Raw genomic sequence first — 17,607 nt, forward strand, 5'->3', positions numbered from 1 at the left:
CTCCAAGATGCGCTCTGGCGTGATGTTAATATCAGCTTAAGTTGCAGCGGGTTCTGCATACAGGATCAAATTTGTAAGGGCAAATATTGTATGCTGACGTCTTTGCTGTAACTTCTAAAACCAAGAGCAGGTTTTACCAGCAAGGATTAAGGGTGGCATATGTGAGAAGCTAAAAACCAAACACATGGTTGCCACCAAAAAGTGAGGTCATTTCCACCCGGAAGTTCCGGTTATTTTTAGTATAAATAAATCTAATAAAATTACCCCTTTTCACTTCACTCCTCGAAAAAGTGCATTAAAGTGCATGAAACACGTTGGAGATCATCATTTACACTCCAAAGAGGAAAATCCATCAACAGCCGCAACACAAACTTTTTCTTTTTTACAGGTACCGCTTTACATTTACTTTCATATTCACATTTTTTAGTAATTATCATGTGCAATTTTTTATCTAACATCCCTAGCGCTTTCTTTTAAACATCACAAGAATCTATGTACATTATAGTTGTAGCGAGGCTTGGGGGGGCAACACATAACGTTCTTTACTTTTATCATCTATTTAAATATAAATGAGGAAAACTCTGCAAACAAATTCTGAAACTATGGAAATCTTTATTTTAGGAATTCTATCACTGAGCTTTAAACCAAAACCCTAATTCTAGCAGTGAGTCTCTACCACTCACGGTGCAGTTATAATACATACTAGCAATTTGCGCTGTTACAATAATATTAAAATGGAATATTCTGCATCATTTTCATTATCGGTTTTCTTATTGGACTGTTCATTGATCCCCTTGGCTTTGGTATGTGCCACATCATTGCTATTGGGGTGTTATTAAGGGGGCATGGGTTGCTACTGTGTTGCCGAATATATGCTAAGTGCGCACAATCAGGGCCCACACTGCGCGGGCAAGGGAGGTACGATCGTATCTCACAAAGCGAATGTCTCTGCTTGATTGACAGGCATAGGCGTTCGCACGGGTGGTCGGGGGCAGTGACGCAGCATTGCGGGGAAAATGGGGGTGTGGCTGTGCCATTTTTGTGATGTCACACGCAGTCGCTGTCGCTGCGGTGCAAAACATGGCGGAGTCCTTTGCAGCTAGGCTGCGCATTGCAATCTTAACAAATCTGTTACTAAAACTCTATAAGGTTCACTGTGCAAGGGTCGTCCTTCTCCGAGTATCCAGTCTCCTGTATGTCATTATCCGCAGCTGTAAAATACATATAAAAAGGCGTATTTACTGACATTGTTTTATATAACAAATAAGAAATAGATGAGGATGTTCCAGGGGTACATTTGCTAAAGCTGTTGCCCATAGCAACCATTCAGATCAGTGGCGTAAGTTCGTCTCAGTTGCCCGGAGGCAAGATAAATATTGGTGCCCCCCTATGTTAATATAAATATGTGTGTGTGTGTGTGTGTGTGTGTGTGTGTGTGTGTGTGTATATTGAGTGTTCTGAAAAATTTGTATATACCATATACATATATTTCATTGTCATTTATTTTAAATCACACATTTCATAGCATTAGAAGCCATGACCTGTTACACTGACGGCAGACACCTTACTGATAGAGATATTTGCTCCTGTATAGGAAGCATGAGAATTCTAACTATATGAAATGATGTGTAATTGTCAGATATATATAGTTAGAATTCACATGCTTCCTATACAGGAGCAAATAGCTTCATCAGTAAGGTGTCTGCCTCCAGTGTAATAGGTCGTGTGTTCTAACCCTGCGTATGACATTTGTAAAATGTGTGACTTGTTAGGTACAGGGAGCAGCAAGAAAGTCGGCCACTGAAGAGATAGCAGAGGCTATCAGTTATCTTAACCAAATGTTATCACAGAATGGGAGGAGAGGTGCCCCCCTTCAGAGCAGGAGCCCGGCGGCAGATGACTCCATTGCCTCCCAGAGTTACGCCTCTGATTCAGATGCTGCCTATGATTTCTCTATTGCCTTTTAGAAAATGATAGAACAAATCTGATTGGTTTGCTATGGGCAATATCACCAATTCTCTGATTTAGAAGCTTTGGTAAATGTACCCCCTAAGGTGCACACTATAAAATCCAGTCTGTTGTAGACATTAGAGGTAAGCTTCTTACGGGTAATATTAAGATTTTATTGGTATGCACTACAACAGTTTTCAATTAAACATCTAAGATTTGTGGAGCAAAATATTTTATTACAAATGTCAGTGTGTTAAGAAAAGAATGAATAAAGTGTTGAAGGAAGAGTGAAAGCTCTCGTGTGGCATCTTCTTGTTATCAATGTAAGACACAAGTTTTTGTGGACCAGCTTTGAGCCAATGAATATAAAAGGCATTGCTAAGATCACAGTACCCGAATGCTGCATATCACGACCTAAGATCTAGATCCTGCATTAACCAAGCTTCTAATAGGGTGTATGGACATAAATGTCCCAGTCTTTACAAAAATACTCTTGCAGACAGGCATTTTTCCTGGACCAATGAAGGATGCAACTTTTAGACCTCTTCTAAAAAAACGTAATTTAAATCCTGGCTGCATGACCAACTACAGACCAGTGTGAAACCTTCCTTTTCTAGGAAAGGTTATTGAGAAAGTAGTAAAACCCAACTGGAAACCCATCTACAGTATATATGATCCATTCCGGTCAAGATTCAGGAGAAGACCTAGCACCGATAAAGTCCTGGTATGTGTGCTTGATGATCTTCTGATGAAACATTCAATACCATGGACCATGGGATTCTCAATGAGAACCTGAAAAAGGACTGTGGACTGGACGGCAATCATTAGCTTCATCCCGATGTTTCGCACAGAGAGATTCTTCTGGAGTAGACCCATTGGGGTATATTTACAGTAGCACACGTGGGGGTGTGGGGGGGGGGGGGGATTTCTGGTAGCACAGAAAGCCCCCTGACGGACTGAATTTGCTTTTTAGAGATGGAGCTTGAGACGGAGACAGCTGTGTCTCCGTCTCAAGGAAAGCCACGATCGCAGCTGCCACTGCAGCAGGGAGCTCTTGCAACCAAAGTCTCCCTACAGCGTCTTTCAGTGAGTGGGAGCTGCTGCTCATACACAGCATCTCCCACATGTCCTCCTCACCAGAGCCGGATTAAGCACCCCCCCCCCCCTGCTGTCCACCCAGTGGCGGAACAAACCACCGCCACCTCCGCTGCCACGCACTTCCCAGAAGCTGGCTGACTTTCTTGCCTCACAGCACTGCCACCCCAGGCTCAGTGGTTCAATCACCGGGGACCGGAGCGCCAGCGAGCCACAGCCCTTTCTCCGCTGCTGCTCAGCATGTCGATATGTATTGCAGCATGCGGCTCCTACCCGGTGACTGACTGCACGCCGACTGTTCTCCTGCAGTGACCGCTGACTGCCCGACCGTGCGGCCGCTCTTCCAGCATGAGACATAATGTCAGGGGATCACATATGTAGATGTTCTTATGTGTTTATATGTGTGTCTGTAGGCGTTTATGTGTTTGTGTATGTTTGTATGTACAGTATGTATGTGTTTGTGTGTATAATGTATGTAGGTGTGTTTGTATACTGTATATGTATGTGTGCATGTGTATATGTTTGTGTTCTGTATGTGTGTATACGTATGTGTTCTAAGGGTGTGTATGTATGTGTGTGTGGAGCGCACCCTTTCCTACCTTCAAATCCTGCATTTGCCTCTGACAAACATCTGGAAACCCCCCCAGTAAAATCCTGCGTTTTCCCCTGATTTACTAAGATTCGTAAATGTGCCGATTTCAGCTGAGATCAATCTCGGCTGACATCGGCCGTTTGAGATTGCAACTTTTTGAGAAAAAAAAACATGATAATTTACTAAACTACCATGTTTTTTCAGTTCAAGTTCACCAATGTCTATGTCCTTCGTGTTGTCGGGCAGTGTTTTATGGGGAAGATTAGTAAAACACTGCCGGACATCACACACTGAAGCCCGGCCACATCAGTGAGATCCATGAAGGGCTTCATTGTGTACAGTACTTTAATAGTTAAAATGTTTTTTTTTTAAATGTGGGGTCCCCCCTCCTAGGCATAACCAGCCCTGGGCACTTTGAGCCGGTCCTGGTTGTTAAAATACTGGGGGGAAAATGTGTAGGGGTCCCCAGTATTTATACAACCAGCAGTGAGCTCTTGGACCGGTCCGGATTCCAAAATAATGGTGGTGTATAAAGGGGTGTCGTACGGTATGCCGGCGCTCGGGCTCCCGGCGCCCAGCATACTGGGGCCGGGAGCCCGACCGCCGGCATACCGACAGCGTGGCGAGCGCAAAGGAGCCCCTTGCGGGCTTGCTGCGCTCACAACACTGCGGGCACACTATTTTATTCTCCCTCCAGGGGGGTCGTGGAACCTCACGAGGGAGAATAGTTGTCGGTATGCTGGGTGTCGGGATTCCGGCGCCGGTATACTGTGCGCCGGGATCCCGACATTCGGCATACAGAAGACTACCCGTATAAAGAACGGGGTGGTATGGTGGTGAATAAAGAATGGCCCTACTCGCAGCCTAACCATCTGCACAACTGAACACACCAGACCAGGCCTATATGTAGGCCTCTTGCCCACCCACCATACTCCACTGAAGGTATCCATCTCCCCTCCCAATGACACCAACTCAAATATCATCTCTAAGACTGGTAGTACCGCTGACTCCAGTAGGGTAGAATCAGCCTAGCACATTTATTGGCAAGGAGACCACCACAAGTTCTAAAGTTCTAAAGACACTCACAGCAACTGTTCTTTCCCACCAAACAAGGTTACTAAAACCAAAACTGCCACCGTGCAAGACACCATGACCCCCCAATGCCCCAAACTAAATCCTTTGAATACAAAAAATATTCCCTCTCGAGAAACATGGATCCCATCTGGCCAAAACAAATGCACATATCTGAATCTGTTCAATGAATTTCCTAACAAATAGACCACTATGCAACTGCACACACCGACCCACAACCACATTCCGGGCCACCATCGGGGAAGGGGGGGGGGGGGGGGGACTGCCGGGACTGGAGTCCCAGCCAGGACAGAGAGGGATCCCACCCCAGCTCCTACTGTATAAAAGTGTGCCTGTGAGCACCTTTTCCTTCGCAATAAACACTGCACTATTCCGTTCATCCAGACTGTGGCAGACTTTTCAATCAATATAAAAATTCTCAGGGCAAATCAGCACTTGGCGGACAGTGCTTTGCTGTGAGGAATTTAGATTGATTGTAAAGTCTGCCACAGTCTGGATGAATGGAGTGCCGAATGAATCCCATGAGCCTGGACCCATGCTAAGACCTCTGGGACAGTGGCTATATACAATATCACTCCTGTGGGGGCAGCGCTAAAGTACATGGTGGTGATGGTGAATGAGTGTCCCAGAACCGATGTCACATAGGGGTGGAGTGCTGCAGCTGAATACCGCACCTTAGGGATTAGGTGGGGAGGAAAAGAACGAAGTGGGAGCACTGTTGGTATCACTTAAAGACAGACCTTAGCAATTAATAATTAATACCCATCACCGATGTAGACTAAATAAAAATGATAATCTTTAATTTACACATAAAAAACAAAAAACACAATAGTAATATTAAAATGTTAATGAGGTATTGTTAAAATGGAATAACAATAAAAAACAGCGGGGGGATGTTTTGTCTAATTCCCTTTTCCCAAATAAATCCTTTCAAGCTCCAATGTAGATATTGCACATGGTTCCTATTTATTATCAAAAGTCTCCTGGAATAATCCAGATATCAAGTTGTGCTGGCCAGATAGAGATGTTGTATCATTTTTGCACATAGATTTATAATTTGTAAGTCTGTATCGTTTTCTGGATAAAGTTCATCCACACATGCCACAGTGTAACAAAATAAGGCCAGCTGATTATAATGTCCTTTTATGAGTATTAGAAACAAAGGATCCTTTAACACACAGACCTTTTATAAATCGTTTACCTGACGTCAGACTGAGGAAGCCGCCGAGGAAATAGGCGGAGAAACGCGTAACACGACAGCTTAACGGAGTGCCGCTGTGCACACTATTTTAAACAAAAATTTAACACAGTACTGACGTCAGTGAAGAAACCGGGACCACATGAAATGCACGGACTCTAATCCTCCTCCTCCTATGTTGTAAAACGCTGGCGGGTTCAGCAGGAGTCATTCAAGAGGCAGCATCAGTACAGATCAGTGCCGTGGGACCCAGGTAAACGATTTATAAAAGGTCTGTGTGGTAAAGGATCCTTTGTTTCTAATACTCATAAAAGGACATTATAATCAGCTGGCCTTATTTTGTTACACTGTGGCATGTGTGGATGAACTTTATCCAGAAAACGATACAGACTTACAAATTATAATTCTATGTGCAAAAATGATACAACATCTCTATCTGGCCAGCACAACTTGATATCTGGATTATTCCAGGAGACTTTTGATAATAAATAGGAACCATGTGCAATATCTACATTGGAGCTTGAAAGGATTTATTTGGGAAAAGGGAATTAGACAAAACATCCCCCCCGCTGTTTTTTATTGTTATTCCGTTTTAACAATACCTCATTAGCATTTTAATATTACTATTGTGTTTTTTGTTTTTTATGTGTAAATTAAAGATTATCATTTTTATTTAGTCTACATCGGTGATGGGTATTAATTATTAATTACTAAGATCTGTCTTTAAGTGATACCAACAGCGCTCCCACTTCGTTCTTTTTCTTGTTTTTCATCTAATGCAGGGGTGCAAATACCCTTCATTTTGGGTACCAGCAGTGGTATCACTTTAGATATACCCCTAAGAAAGGGATTAATTAGGAGAAATTTCTCCACCAGGTGGTCAGCGCAAAACCTTTTTTCTTGTCATTTTCTGATTAAGTGGGGAGGGCCTGCCTATTTTGTTAGTCCTGGGCCCTACAAATTCTGCTTGCAGCCCTGACCACATTAAACCTCCTATGAGCTGTATCCGAAGCCACTACACTGTGTGGACAATATCAGACACGACAAGTAATAACATGGGGCTAAATGAAAGTACAAAATGGCCACCTGATAGACAAGGTAGCCAGGTCCTGCGTAATAGCACAAACCAGATCCAGAGAAGTGCAATCCACCAAATCATTGCCACCTACTGTAAGATAACCAAGACCACTGATGGGAAACCAAAAAAATGCACTGTACTGCCACAACAAAGGCAACAAGGAAGGCGTACGCTTACAGCTAAGACCTGGCCACCTACCGCCTCACAATTCTGTGTAGAGGGTGAAATTATGGACATTCAATAAGGGGATTTAAATGCCCAAAAAATAAATGAGAGGCAATCAAACCAAAGAGGTTGGTCATCTAGCCTGACACCTGTATAACAGATGAGGTAAAGGAAAAACGGAACTACTACAACTGCAAGAGTGACCACACGACCGACGCCACTTACAGTGTCATTGAGACTTGACGTACTAAATTCTGGCATCAGCCCAGAGATGGAGGATAAGCAACAAGTTTGCTGCCTATGCTAACAAGAAGCCAAGGGAGAATTACTCGGGCTGGAACTTGCCCTGCAGACCACAATCTACAAGCAGAGCTAGCGCTGCCTAAGAGTCTACAGGTCCAGTCAGAATCAAAGGAAGAAGATGACTCACCAGATGATCAGCCGATCCTAAATCCTCATTCAGCAAGGGAACCAGAGGATCCCTTTGCTGCCACCTCCAATAAGAGGGGACGTTCCACCACCACCACTATATAACAGGGGCTGCAATGTATCCCATTGCCCTGCTGCAGTAATAGTAAAATGGCAGACACCCACAGGAGCTAGGTCTGGTGTTCTGTGTGAGCCATGGGCACTAACTGGGCAGGCGACATTACAAGATGCCGGAAATGGGCATTCTTGGTGGTAGCCAAGGCCAGAGTGTATGCCATGGTCCCAGGTCATTAGCAGGTGACAACTCCGCCACCTCTGCGACTGATAGCACTGCCAACCTGCTAGCCAGGCCGGTTGTGGTAACTGTAGTGTGGGCTGGGCAGAGGGTAGTGTTGTGTGACTGCGGCGCCAGCCACTGGGGAAATCACACTGGCTGTCTAGAGCAGGGAGGCTGCACAGTGGAGAGCATGTTCCTGCTCAACAGGTCGGATAGCAGAAATAGGCTCCTGTAGCAGGGTGACCGGCAAAATCTACGTCCATAAACTCACATGTTGAGGGCCACCCAGCGCAGGGCAAGGCCGCCCAGTTTGTGTGATGCCGCCCCACATTGCGTTCACAATTTAATTGTGAAAGCATCAAATAGAGGTTGACCCCTGCTTGCGCAGCCTGGCTGTGTAGTCAGGGGTCGCACCGCCATGTGTCCATACCCAGGAAACGCAGCCGACGTCATAGGCTGGCCCCCAAAAACGGCAACGACGTGTCTGCGTTTTCCGATCCGCCCCGCCCCTGGACGCCCATCGCCTGTCAATCACCATGCATTTGCATCCTGTTAATATCACTGCACTTTTACATTTTTAATAGCAGTTGCTTTTAACTCCCGAGTCACTTCTGCATTCTGTTCTTCATACCTGTAGTCAGTAGAGCATCCCTCAGTTTCTCCAGAATATATTTTCCCTCCTGTTTCTCTCTTCCAGTGACCAGGAGCAGATTCCGGGCGTGTTGCATGATGCTGGGCTGAGTGTCCAGAATCCTTTTCTTCTCTCTCTTGCCGCTGTCCTCCAGGTCATCTATCACCACTATCACATTGTCCCTCCCTGTGCAAAGCAGAAAAACATGGGAGATTATTAACATGCTAAAATGAATACAACTGTAGACAATCGTCTCACTACACTGTCCATCTGTCTGAAAGCCCCATCCTATGTTTTCATGGTCTGGTGCTATGGGTGACAGACAGTTATGAGGATTTCTGGTCCATGTTGGAAATGTTCATGTTGGTAAATATAAAAATATCTGGAAGCCATATTTATTACACTGGCATCAACTAATTAATTTGTTTGATCTTTTCATTTTTTCTTCCAACAACACACATTTGATACTTAATTAGAGATGTCTGGATTTGGTTTTCAGTGTTGGATCTCATGAGTTATGGATTCTATAAAAGTCCCTCAGTGATTCAGGAGACATATCACACAGGACACCGGGGGGTTAGGGTGTGAGGCTGTGACTGTATCGGTAAAAGGCTGTGGGTTGCAGCACTACTGTGACTGTGTCAGACTGTGAAGAGTTATGGACTGGTGTGACTGTCAGACTGACAGTGAAGGGATGTGGTCTGCAGCACTGTGAAGAATTGTGTTGTGTGTTCAGTGCAGGCACTGTGTAAAAAAACTGTCAAATAAAAATGTAAAAAAAAACAAACCCTGTAAATTAGGTGCCAGTGTACCACTGGCATTACTAGAAGTGCTGTAAGTGACAGGGTGTTAAAAAAAAAAGAGATATGGATATGGATCAGTCCATAGAAGAGCAGGAGCAGCAACCCAGTACTAGTTATGTGGCTGCTGCCAGTCATGATAGTACTTCAACATCTTCTAAAGGTGGTCCAGGGGACAGAAAGTTGAAGAAAGGGCACCTGAAATATAAATATTTCACAATGTAAAATGTGAGGAATGAAATGGAGATAAGTGGTATCTAGGAAGTATACAGATGTGTCCACTAACATCTAGCCTCCTTGCATGTTAAGCAGCCCTTCTAGTCACGCCATGCCGTGGCATGACTTGGTAGCGACACACGTCTTTTCGTGTGACTTTTCCATGAAAATGCATCTTATTTGCAAAACAATGCAAATAGAATGCAAAAGCAGCTTTTGCTGATTAAAATGATATGTGGGATGTCTATATTCTGGGTATGACCGCAGCTGTATCGGCATACGAACGGCTACGCTATATTGATTTCCTAGAGTATCACTGTATTGTAGCATTTCGTATGCAGATACAGCCGCATACAGAATATAGACAGACATATAATTTTGCTCAGCAGAGTCTTATTCACAAAGCAATGCAAATTAGATGCATTTTAAGAAGAAAAAAAAAGATGCCTGACGATAAAGGAGTTGTACGGGACCTGTCTGCACACTCACGCCAGGCATCTTTCTCTGTGTGGTGTAGTGAGTGATGTATGAGGACATATCTGTATCTATTAATCTTCTATCTATCTCTCTCTATCTAATATTTAATGTATCTATTTATTTAATCATTATTAAATGCTTTATATGTTATAAATTTTAACTTTTTAACTTCACAGGTGCCACTAACATTTTTAACACTTCAAGCTCTTATTTCCTCATATTTCCATTTATTATAATTATCCCTAGTGAGCTGCTGTATATAGATCAGCGTATACCTATATTTATAATCGATCTCATATCTATCTAATATCTATCTGTCTATATATACAGAGAGAGAGGGAGTATGCTTTCCACCTGTGCGGAGCTATATAGCCCCTATAGAAAGTCGACATTCAATGGGTTTATTCAGGCCACTGATTGGCCAACAGATAGGCAACTCACAGCCAATCAGCGGCCTATTACCATGGTAGCAAGCGTTGATTGGCTGGCAGCCATAGAAGGGAAAGAACTCATGGTGGTTCCATCACTTACGGGAGAAGATCTACAGTATATACACATATAAAGCTCTACTCAATCCGGAAGGTTCAGGTTTATTTTTGAACAATTGAGGATGTTACTGGAGAAAAAAAGACCAACCAGCTCCCTGGACTTCTACTGTAGAAGGGGACCGACAGGTGCCAGTGACAAGATAAGTATGTTCACGGTGTGTGAGTGTATGTGTAATAAAGATCGTTGTGTGTGTACTGTGGTTTTTTTTCATATTTATTTTACAGGAGGACTACAGATACCAATGGGCCCTTAATGGCCTGCATGCTGATACTTGTGTTTCTCCAAGTGCCAGCATGCAGGGGAGGCTTGCTGGGATCTGTAGTAACCCCTGTACAGGACACTATTAGTTAAATCTGACTTTTACAGAAAGCTATCAACCCTTCACTCACCTCCCAGGGGAAACTCTTTAGTGGGGGGAGTCCCCACTTTCTCAGGAATCCCTGGCCTGGCCTGACTAGTTAGAGGGAAAATGCTTTGGAAGGGGTGATCCCGAAAAGTTTGTCCCCAGGCTGGGACTTTACACCCTGCTAGTGAAGAATGGTGCAGGTTCTAAAACTTCGTGGAACCTTTACTCATTCTTTCCGTGTATTTTTAGAGCCAGGCCGGGCTCCAAAAGCCCAGAGCTGGTTCATTAAATATGGAGGACCCCTACAGATATTGTTTCCTATATATTTTGAACCATGGTCGGTTTAAAGAGCCTGAGCTGGGGCAACCCAGCAACCTCCAGGGAGGGAGGGTGGGGAAGAATCAGAATTAAAGATGGCCCCAGCCTGTGAAGACCAGGCTTATAAAATGTGTGTGATAAGCTTAACCGGCGGTCAGGATGTCGGCAGTCAGAAGACCATGGCATCCTGATGGAGATAATCCCAACAGGGGCTAGGTAAGTATACTCCCCCCCAATTCCCCCCTAACCCTTAATTTCACAACCTAACCCTAAACCTCCCCTTGCAGCCTAACCTTAACCCTACCTGGTGGTGCCTAAACTTAACCCAATCCCCACAGCCTAAACCTAACCCTCCCCGAGGGTTCCTATCCCTAACCCTCTCTCCCTGTAGCCTAACCCTCCCTGCCCCACGCCCTAACCCTCTCTTCCCCACAGCCTAACTCTCCCTGGTGGTGCCTATACCTAACCCTCTCTCCCTATAGCCTAACCCTTACCCTCTCTTCCCCACAGCCTAACTCTCCCTGGTGGTGCCTATACCTAACCCTCTCTCCCTGTAGCCTAACCCTTACCCTCTCTTCAACATAGCCTAACCCTCCCCGGGGTGCCTACACCTAACCTTCTACCAGCCCCCAAGCCCCCAACCCGCAGACTAACAATAACAGTGAGCGGCATTGCTGGGTGTCGGGATTCTTTTGTCTGCTGTCGGAGTTCCTGTGTCGGCATTATGGCTGCGTGTCGGGATTCCGGCGCTGGGAGTCCGACTGCCTCTGCCATCCTGACCGCATCACTAATAAAACATCCTCTCCCAAAATAATTCCCCACATACATTTTTGATGGACCTACATTCAGTCATGAAGTCAGTCGTAGCTTAACACCACCCTTCCCCTCCAAAGCTGACATCATGAAAATCCATCTCAGCCTCCGGGTTTAACCCCATTTCAGGCTGAAGACAGCCATCTTTTAATCTTACTATAAAGATGATATGGTATAGTAAGTAAAGCTCTGCACATCACTCACCCAGCACCGTTGACATATGCTGCAGTTCTTTATCATACAGAGAATCCGTCACATTGGTAATATTTACTCTCCCTCTGTTCTTGGTGTGATACAGGATCCCGAATTTGCAGTGACGGACCTCATCAAAAAATGCTACATATGCTGTGTTGGAGATGTATAAGGTTCTGACATCCTGAATGATATCATGAAGTTCTGAGGATCTAAGCAGAGTCTCCATCCAGGCATAATCAGATGGAGCAGATCTAGAGAAGATCCCAACAGTCCCCAGTTTCTGCAAGGAAATAGAAATAGGGGGTTATTCAGAGCTTTTAGCAAACCAAAAAAAGTTAGCCATTGGGCAAAACCATGTTCACTGCAGGTGGGGCAGATGTAACATGTGCAGAGAGAGTTAGATTTGGGTGGGTTATATTGTTTCTGTGCAGGGTAAATACTGGCTGCTTAATTTCTGCACTGCAATTTAGATTTAAGTTTGAGCATACCCCACCCCAATCTAACTCTCTCCTGGGATTGGCCACCATAGATGGACTGTCCCAGGCTGATTCTGTCACTGTTTTTAAGATGACCACTGGGACTCCTGAGGAATGGTCGCAACCAAAATTTCTATTTCCCCGCAGTGGCCCGAATTATAGGATTGGGCAGACTACTGTTAGTGAAACGGTGTCAGATGTGATGTTTTATTCTGGGCCACTTCCATCCAGTCACAAAACTAAGGAATGGGAGTTGGGAACAGCTGGAGCCTCTCTGATGTCACAAATAGTACAAGGGAATGATAATGGGATTAATTTCAGGAACCAATTGTTCACTCCTGAGACAGAGTCAGACATTATGGCATGAAAACACCAGGAGAGAGCTCATAGTGACCCTGTGGCATGACTCTACCAATTAGGGGAGACCTTTTCCTGAGACCACCCTTGTTTACAGGATGGACTTTAGTCCAATACCAAACACCATTGGTTCCAGTCCGATACCAAACACCATTGGTTCCAGTCCGATACCAAACACCATCGGTTCCAGTCCGATACTGATCATCGTCAGTTTCAGTCCGATATTAAACACTATTGGTTCCAGTTCGACCTCAGTTCCATTGGTACCAGATTGATACAGAGTATCTACAGCTCCAGACTGATAACCTGATACCTGTTTCATCAACTCCCAGTTCTCTGGACATTGACTGCAAGCTACATCTTTTAGTGCATTTAGTGCTAGCTCCGAGTGACCCTGACAGGGGGGCCATGACCTGCTCGTCAGATGCAGCGCTCGTCTGGTGAAATCCACCGGCAGGTTAGATTCCGTGCCCTTGCTCTGGGTCTCCACCAACCACTCGGTGTTAGTTTCTGTTCCCATTAGACCGTATCTGATTTTCTCCAAGACCCCAGTTTCTATAGTTCAAGGGATCCAGCTGTATACTGCTTTATTGATGTGAAGGAACTACATTAGTCCATCCGGCTTCCAACACTCCGCTAATCAAACTCCACAGATTCCTGACATGGGTTTGGAGACACCCATACCTCAGATCCTGACAGCTGCCACTGGGACTAATGGATTTGACAGGTGACCAGCCCTCTGGAGTGGATATCACACAGGTGGATATATTTACTAAAGTTAATTTGGGTCGATTTTGATCGATTTTGTGTTTCAGGGTCTAAATCCCACACTTACTAACAGATGATTTTTAAAAAAAATTTTTTTAAAGGGTGTCAAAAATCATCTGTTAGTAAATATGTGATTTAAACCACTAAAACACCAAAATCGATCAAAAATCAACCAAACATTGACCAAAAATGGACCCAAATCGACTTTTAGTGAATATACCGCAGGATGTCGGGATATCCAACTCCCATGTGTTCTCCTCTATAATACGTCCCATTACTGCAGTAGTTGTGCAGTATATTCAGAATAAATAAAATCAGCGGTCATTTACCATATAGAACTTAATAATATAATAATATTTAATCTAAACACAAAATAAAGCATTTTTCTAGTAATAATATAAAATATAGTATCTCACCACATTAGCTGGTGGTCTATGGAGTTTGGGTTCATCCTCCAGACATACTGTCAGGTAAAAAATCAGAGGGAAATTTAGTTGGTTGACATAATTTAGATGTTTTCATTATCACACACAGCTCCCTCCTCCTAATCTACCTGGTAATTATTTCGTTATTGACGTAGATGGTCCTTTATGCCTAACTGGAGGGTTCTATGATCTGCCACACCAAGTAATTTACTGACTACTGAGCAGGGGTGCAGCGAGGGTGGCTCCAGTGGAGCACGAGCTCCGGGCGCTGGAAAAGTTAGAGTGCGCGCCGCTTGCCCCTCCCTCCGCCCACTATGCCGCAGACTGCTGTACAGGCAATCGCAGAGCAGGAGGAGGAGAATCAGAGGGATGCACACTGACTTGGAGTCTAGGTAGGGAACAGGGCAGGCCAGAGGAGACAGCAGGAGACACTAACAGCCGGCACATTCCGGAGCTCTGCCGCCCTCTTTATATGTACTACTGTCTGCCTGCAGCTGGGATACTTCTGTCCTGTTACACCACTCCCTGCCCCCGCTGCTGCAGCACCTCTCTCTGCCCCTACTGCTGCAGCACCTCTCTGCCCCAGAAGTTGCAGCACCCCTCTCTGCCCCGGCTGCTACAGCACCCCTCTCTACATTGATGATGCAGTACCTCTCTCTGCCCCAGCTGCTGCTGCAGCACCTCTCTCTGCTTTAAAATATGCAGAGTAACATGTATAAGCGACTCTACTGTGGCATAACGTGTATAGGTGGCTCTACTATGTGTCATAAAGTGTATAAGGGGTACTACCATGTGGTGTAATGTGAATAATGGACACTACTGTGTGGTGTAATCTGAATTGGTACTATACTGTGGCCAAGACCCTTCCCAATGAAGCCACGACCCTATATTTTTGTTGCACACCTTTGGTGTGCACTATCCCTGTTTTATACGTATAGGGGAGCCCATAGGTACCTTTCACCCCAAGCTCACAAGGTCTAGAACCGACCCTGTCACCAATTTAGGATTTTTAAATATTTTTTCTTTTCAAATGAAACATGCACCCAATTCAGTAGAGGGGAGGGGGGCGCTGAAACATACCCTTGCTACGGGCACCATGGCACCTAGCTACACCTCTGCTACCGAGGGATTTATTTGTAAGATAAGCACTCTGCACAGTGGTCAGCATTCAATCTTTACTAATACCCCTTTTACACCTAAATCCCATGTCCGAGCCAGGTTATTGAACACGGTTTAGAGCTGTGTCATAGCTCCTCAAACCCCTTTCGCACTGCACCTTGGACCCGCAATATTCCAGTGTAATCCCTTTCACACTGCACCCACGTCTGCCCTGCAAAACTAGTGTAAGCCATCAAACATGGATGTTGAGACTCAGAAAGATGAGTCATGAAAGTGGGTGGTCACTGTATACTGCATTGCTTAATTCGTAGCCGACGAGTTACCTCTGTGTAGCCCGGAGCTCCTGCTTTATTGTGGTTTACGGCTGTTTCACACAGCAAGTGAGAGCCTGAGGCAGCTTGTGCTACCTTGCACTGTGCTACCTTGCAGAGTGATATTTCCGGAGGAGAAGGGCACAATATATGGCTGAGAGGGCTATTACTCAATGCCGTTATTTGTGCAGGAGAGCTTTGATGTTGTCTATTGCTTCCATAGTGAAATTTCCACGCTGCGACAAACAAGAGAATGTGGATCAGGGAGCGAAGGAATGGGAAGGCTTTCTGATCTACTGTGGAGGCTTTGAAGACGAGCAGTAGATGGCACACTTTCAAATGTGCAACATTTCACTATTTGCTGGAACATACTGTATCACCGCAGCACTTTCTAAACAGATGACCAACTACAGAAAACCCATTGAGCCAAGTGAAAGACTAGCGGTTGTGTTATGGTGGTATGCAACCCCGGGAGAATATCGCACAATTTCCTGCATGTTTGGTGTTCGGATATATTCTGTTTGCATTCTAGGATGCAAAGTGAAGCAAGCATTCAAGGAGATGCCTGTACATATTATTGGAGATGCGGCATACCCATTGAGGCTTTACCTAGCATCACCGACTGTCAGCGGAACAAATTCACTTCACTCACACCCTTAGTTCTGCAAGGATGGTGGTTGAAAATGCCTTTAGATGGCTGGGAGGACGATGATGTCGTTTTGTTAAAGGAATGACAGCTACAGTAATGCCGGATGCAGTTGCTGCTTGTTGCGCTTTACATAATATATGTGAATTACAAAAATAGCAGTTTCTGCTTGAGTGGAGGAGCCGGAACTGTCTGAACCAACCCAACAAACGCTTAATCCATCTAATATCCCGGGCACTCTAGAACATGGACTGAATCCTCTCCACCTTGGTTCTGGATGCCCAATAAATAAATGATTGACCACCAATCCAGATACTTCTTTATCCAAATGGCAGCCTGTATCAGAACCATGAAAAGCACATCAGTAATCACAGAGCCGGCCCTAACCAATATGATGCCCTAGGCAAGATTTTGGCTGGTGCCCCCTAGCACCACCGCTGGTTCTGCCTCTGACCTTGCACCTCTTTCCCAGCACCATCACCCCTCACCCATAGCAGTCCTTGTACCCCCTATATTTTAAATAGGAACAGTTCGCACATTTGACGCACAGCCCAAAAAGAGGCATCTTCTTCCTGGGAAGGGGCATGGCCACACAATAGTAACCCCAATTCCAATTACGCCACACAGTACTGCAACTTTATTCACATTGTATCTTGCGATAGTGTCCATAATTCATATTACATCCCACAGTAGTATCACTTTACCTTATAAACGTTACTCCTAACAGTAGAGCCCCTTATTCACATTACATCACACTGAATTGCTCCTTACTCACATTACACCTCATCTTATTGCTCTTTATTTACATTAGATGACACAGTAGTGCCCTTTCTATACACAAAGCCACATAGTAGAGCACGTTATACACATAATGCCACACATTAGTAATGCATTTATACACAATTCCACACAGTAATGCCCCTTACACATATGAGACACATTAATGTCCTTATAAACATAATGCACCTTACACATTATGACAACCTTTATTAATGCCCTTTTACACATAATGTCCCTTACACATATGCCACACATTACTAATGCCCTTATACACATAATGACACACATAGTGCCCCCTACACATTTGCTGCACATTATTAGTGCCCCTATACACATAATGACACACATACAGTAGTACCCTGTTACACATATGCCGCACATTATTAATGCCCTTATACACATAATGACACACATAGTGGCCCTTTACAGATACGTTGCACATTATTAGTGCATTTTTACATGACACTCATAATGCTCCTTACACATATTCTGAACACTACTGCA

General features: G+C 44.6%; 1 protein-coding gene across 1 annotated transcript in view; it reads right to left on the bottom strand.

Moving 5' to 3' along the window:
• Window positions 1–625: 625 nt before the first annotated feature.
• The window catches only part of LOC134943905 (uncharacterized), a 37,034-nt gene continuing 20,052 nt past the window's right edge, over window positions 626–17,607 (bottom strand). The window contains exons 3-6 of the mRNA XM_063932472.1: window positions 14,239–14,285; window positions 12,231–12,501; window positions 8,508–8,693; window positions 626–1,211 (exon numbers count right to left, since the gene is read on the bottom strand). Of these exons, the coding sequence (XP_063788542.1) occupies window positions 1,135–1,211; window positions 8,508–8,693; window positions 12,231–12,501; window positions 14,239–14,285 (581 nt within the window). The 3' untranslated portion in view covers window positions 626–1,134. The remainder of the gene's footprint in view (window positions 1,212–8,507; window positions 8,694–12,230; window positions 12,502–14,238; window positions 14,286–17,607) is intronic.

Source organism: Pseudophryne corroboree, chromosome 7 (assembly GCF_028390025.1).
Source record: "Pseudophryne corroboree isolate aPseCor3 chromosome 7, aPseCor3.hap2, whole genome shotgun sequence".
Lineage (NCBI taxonomy): Eukaryota > Metazoa > Chordata > Amphibia > Anura > Myobatrachidae > Pseudophryne > Pseudophryne corroboree.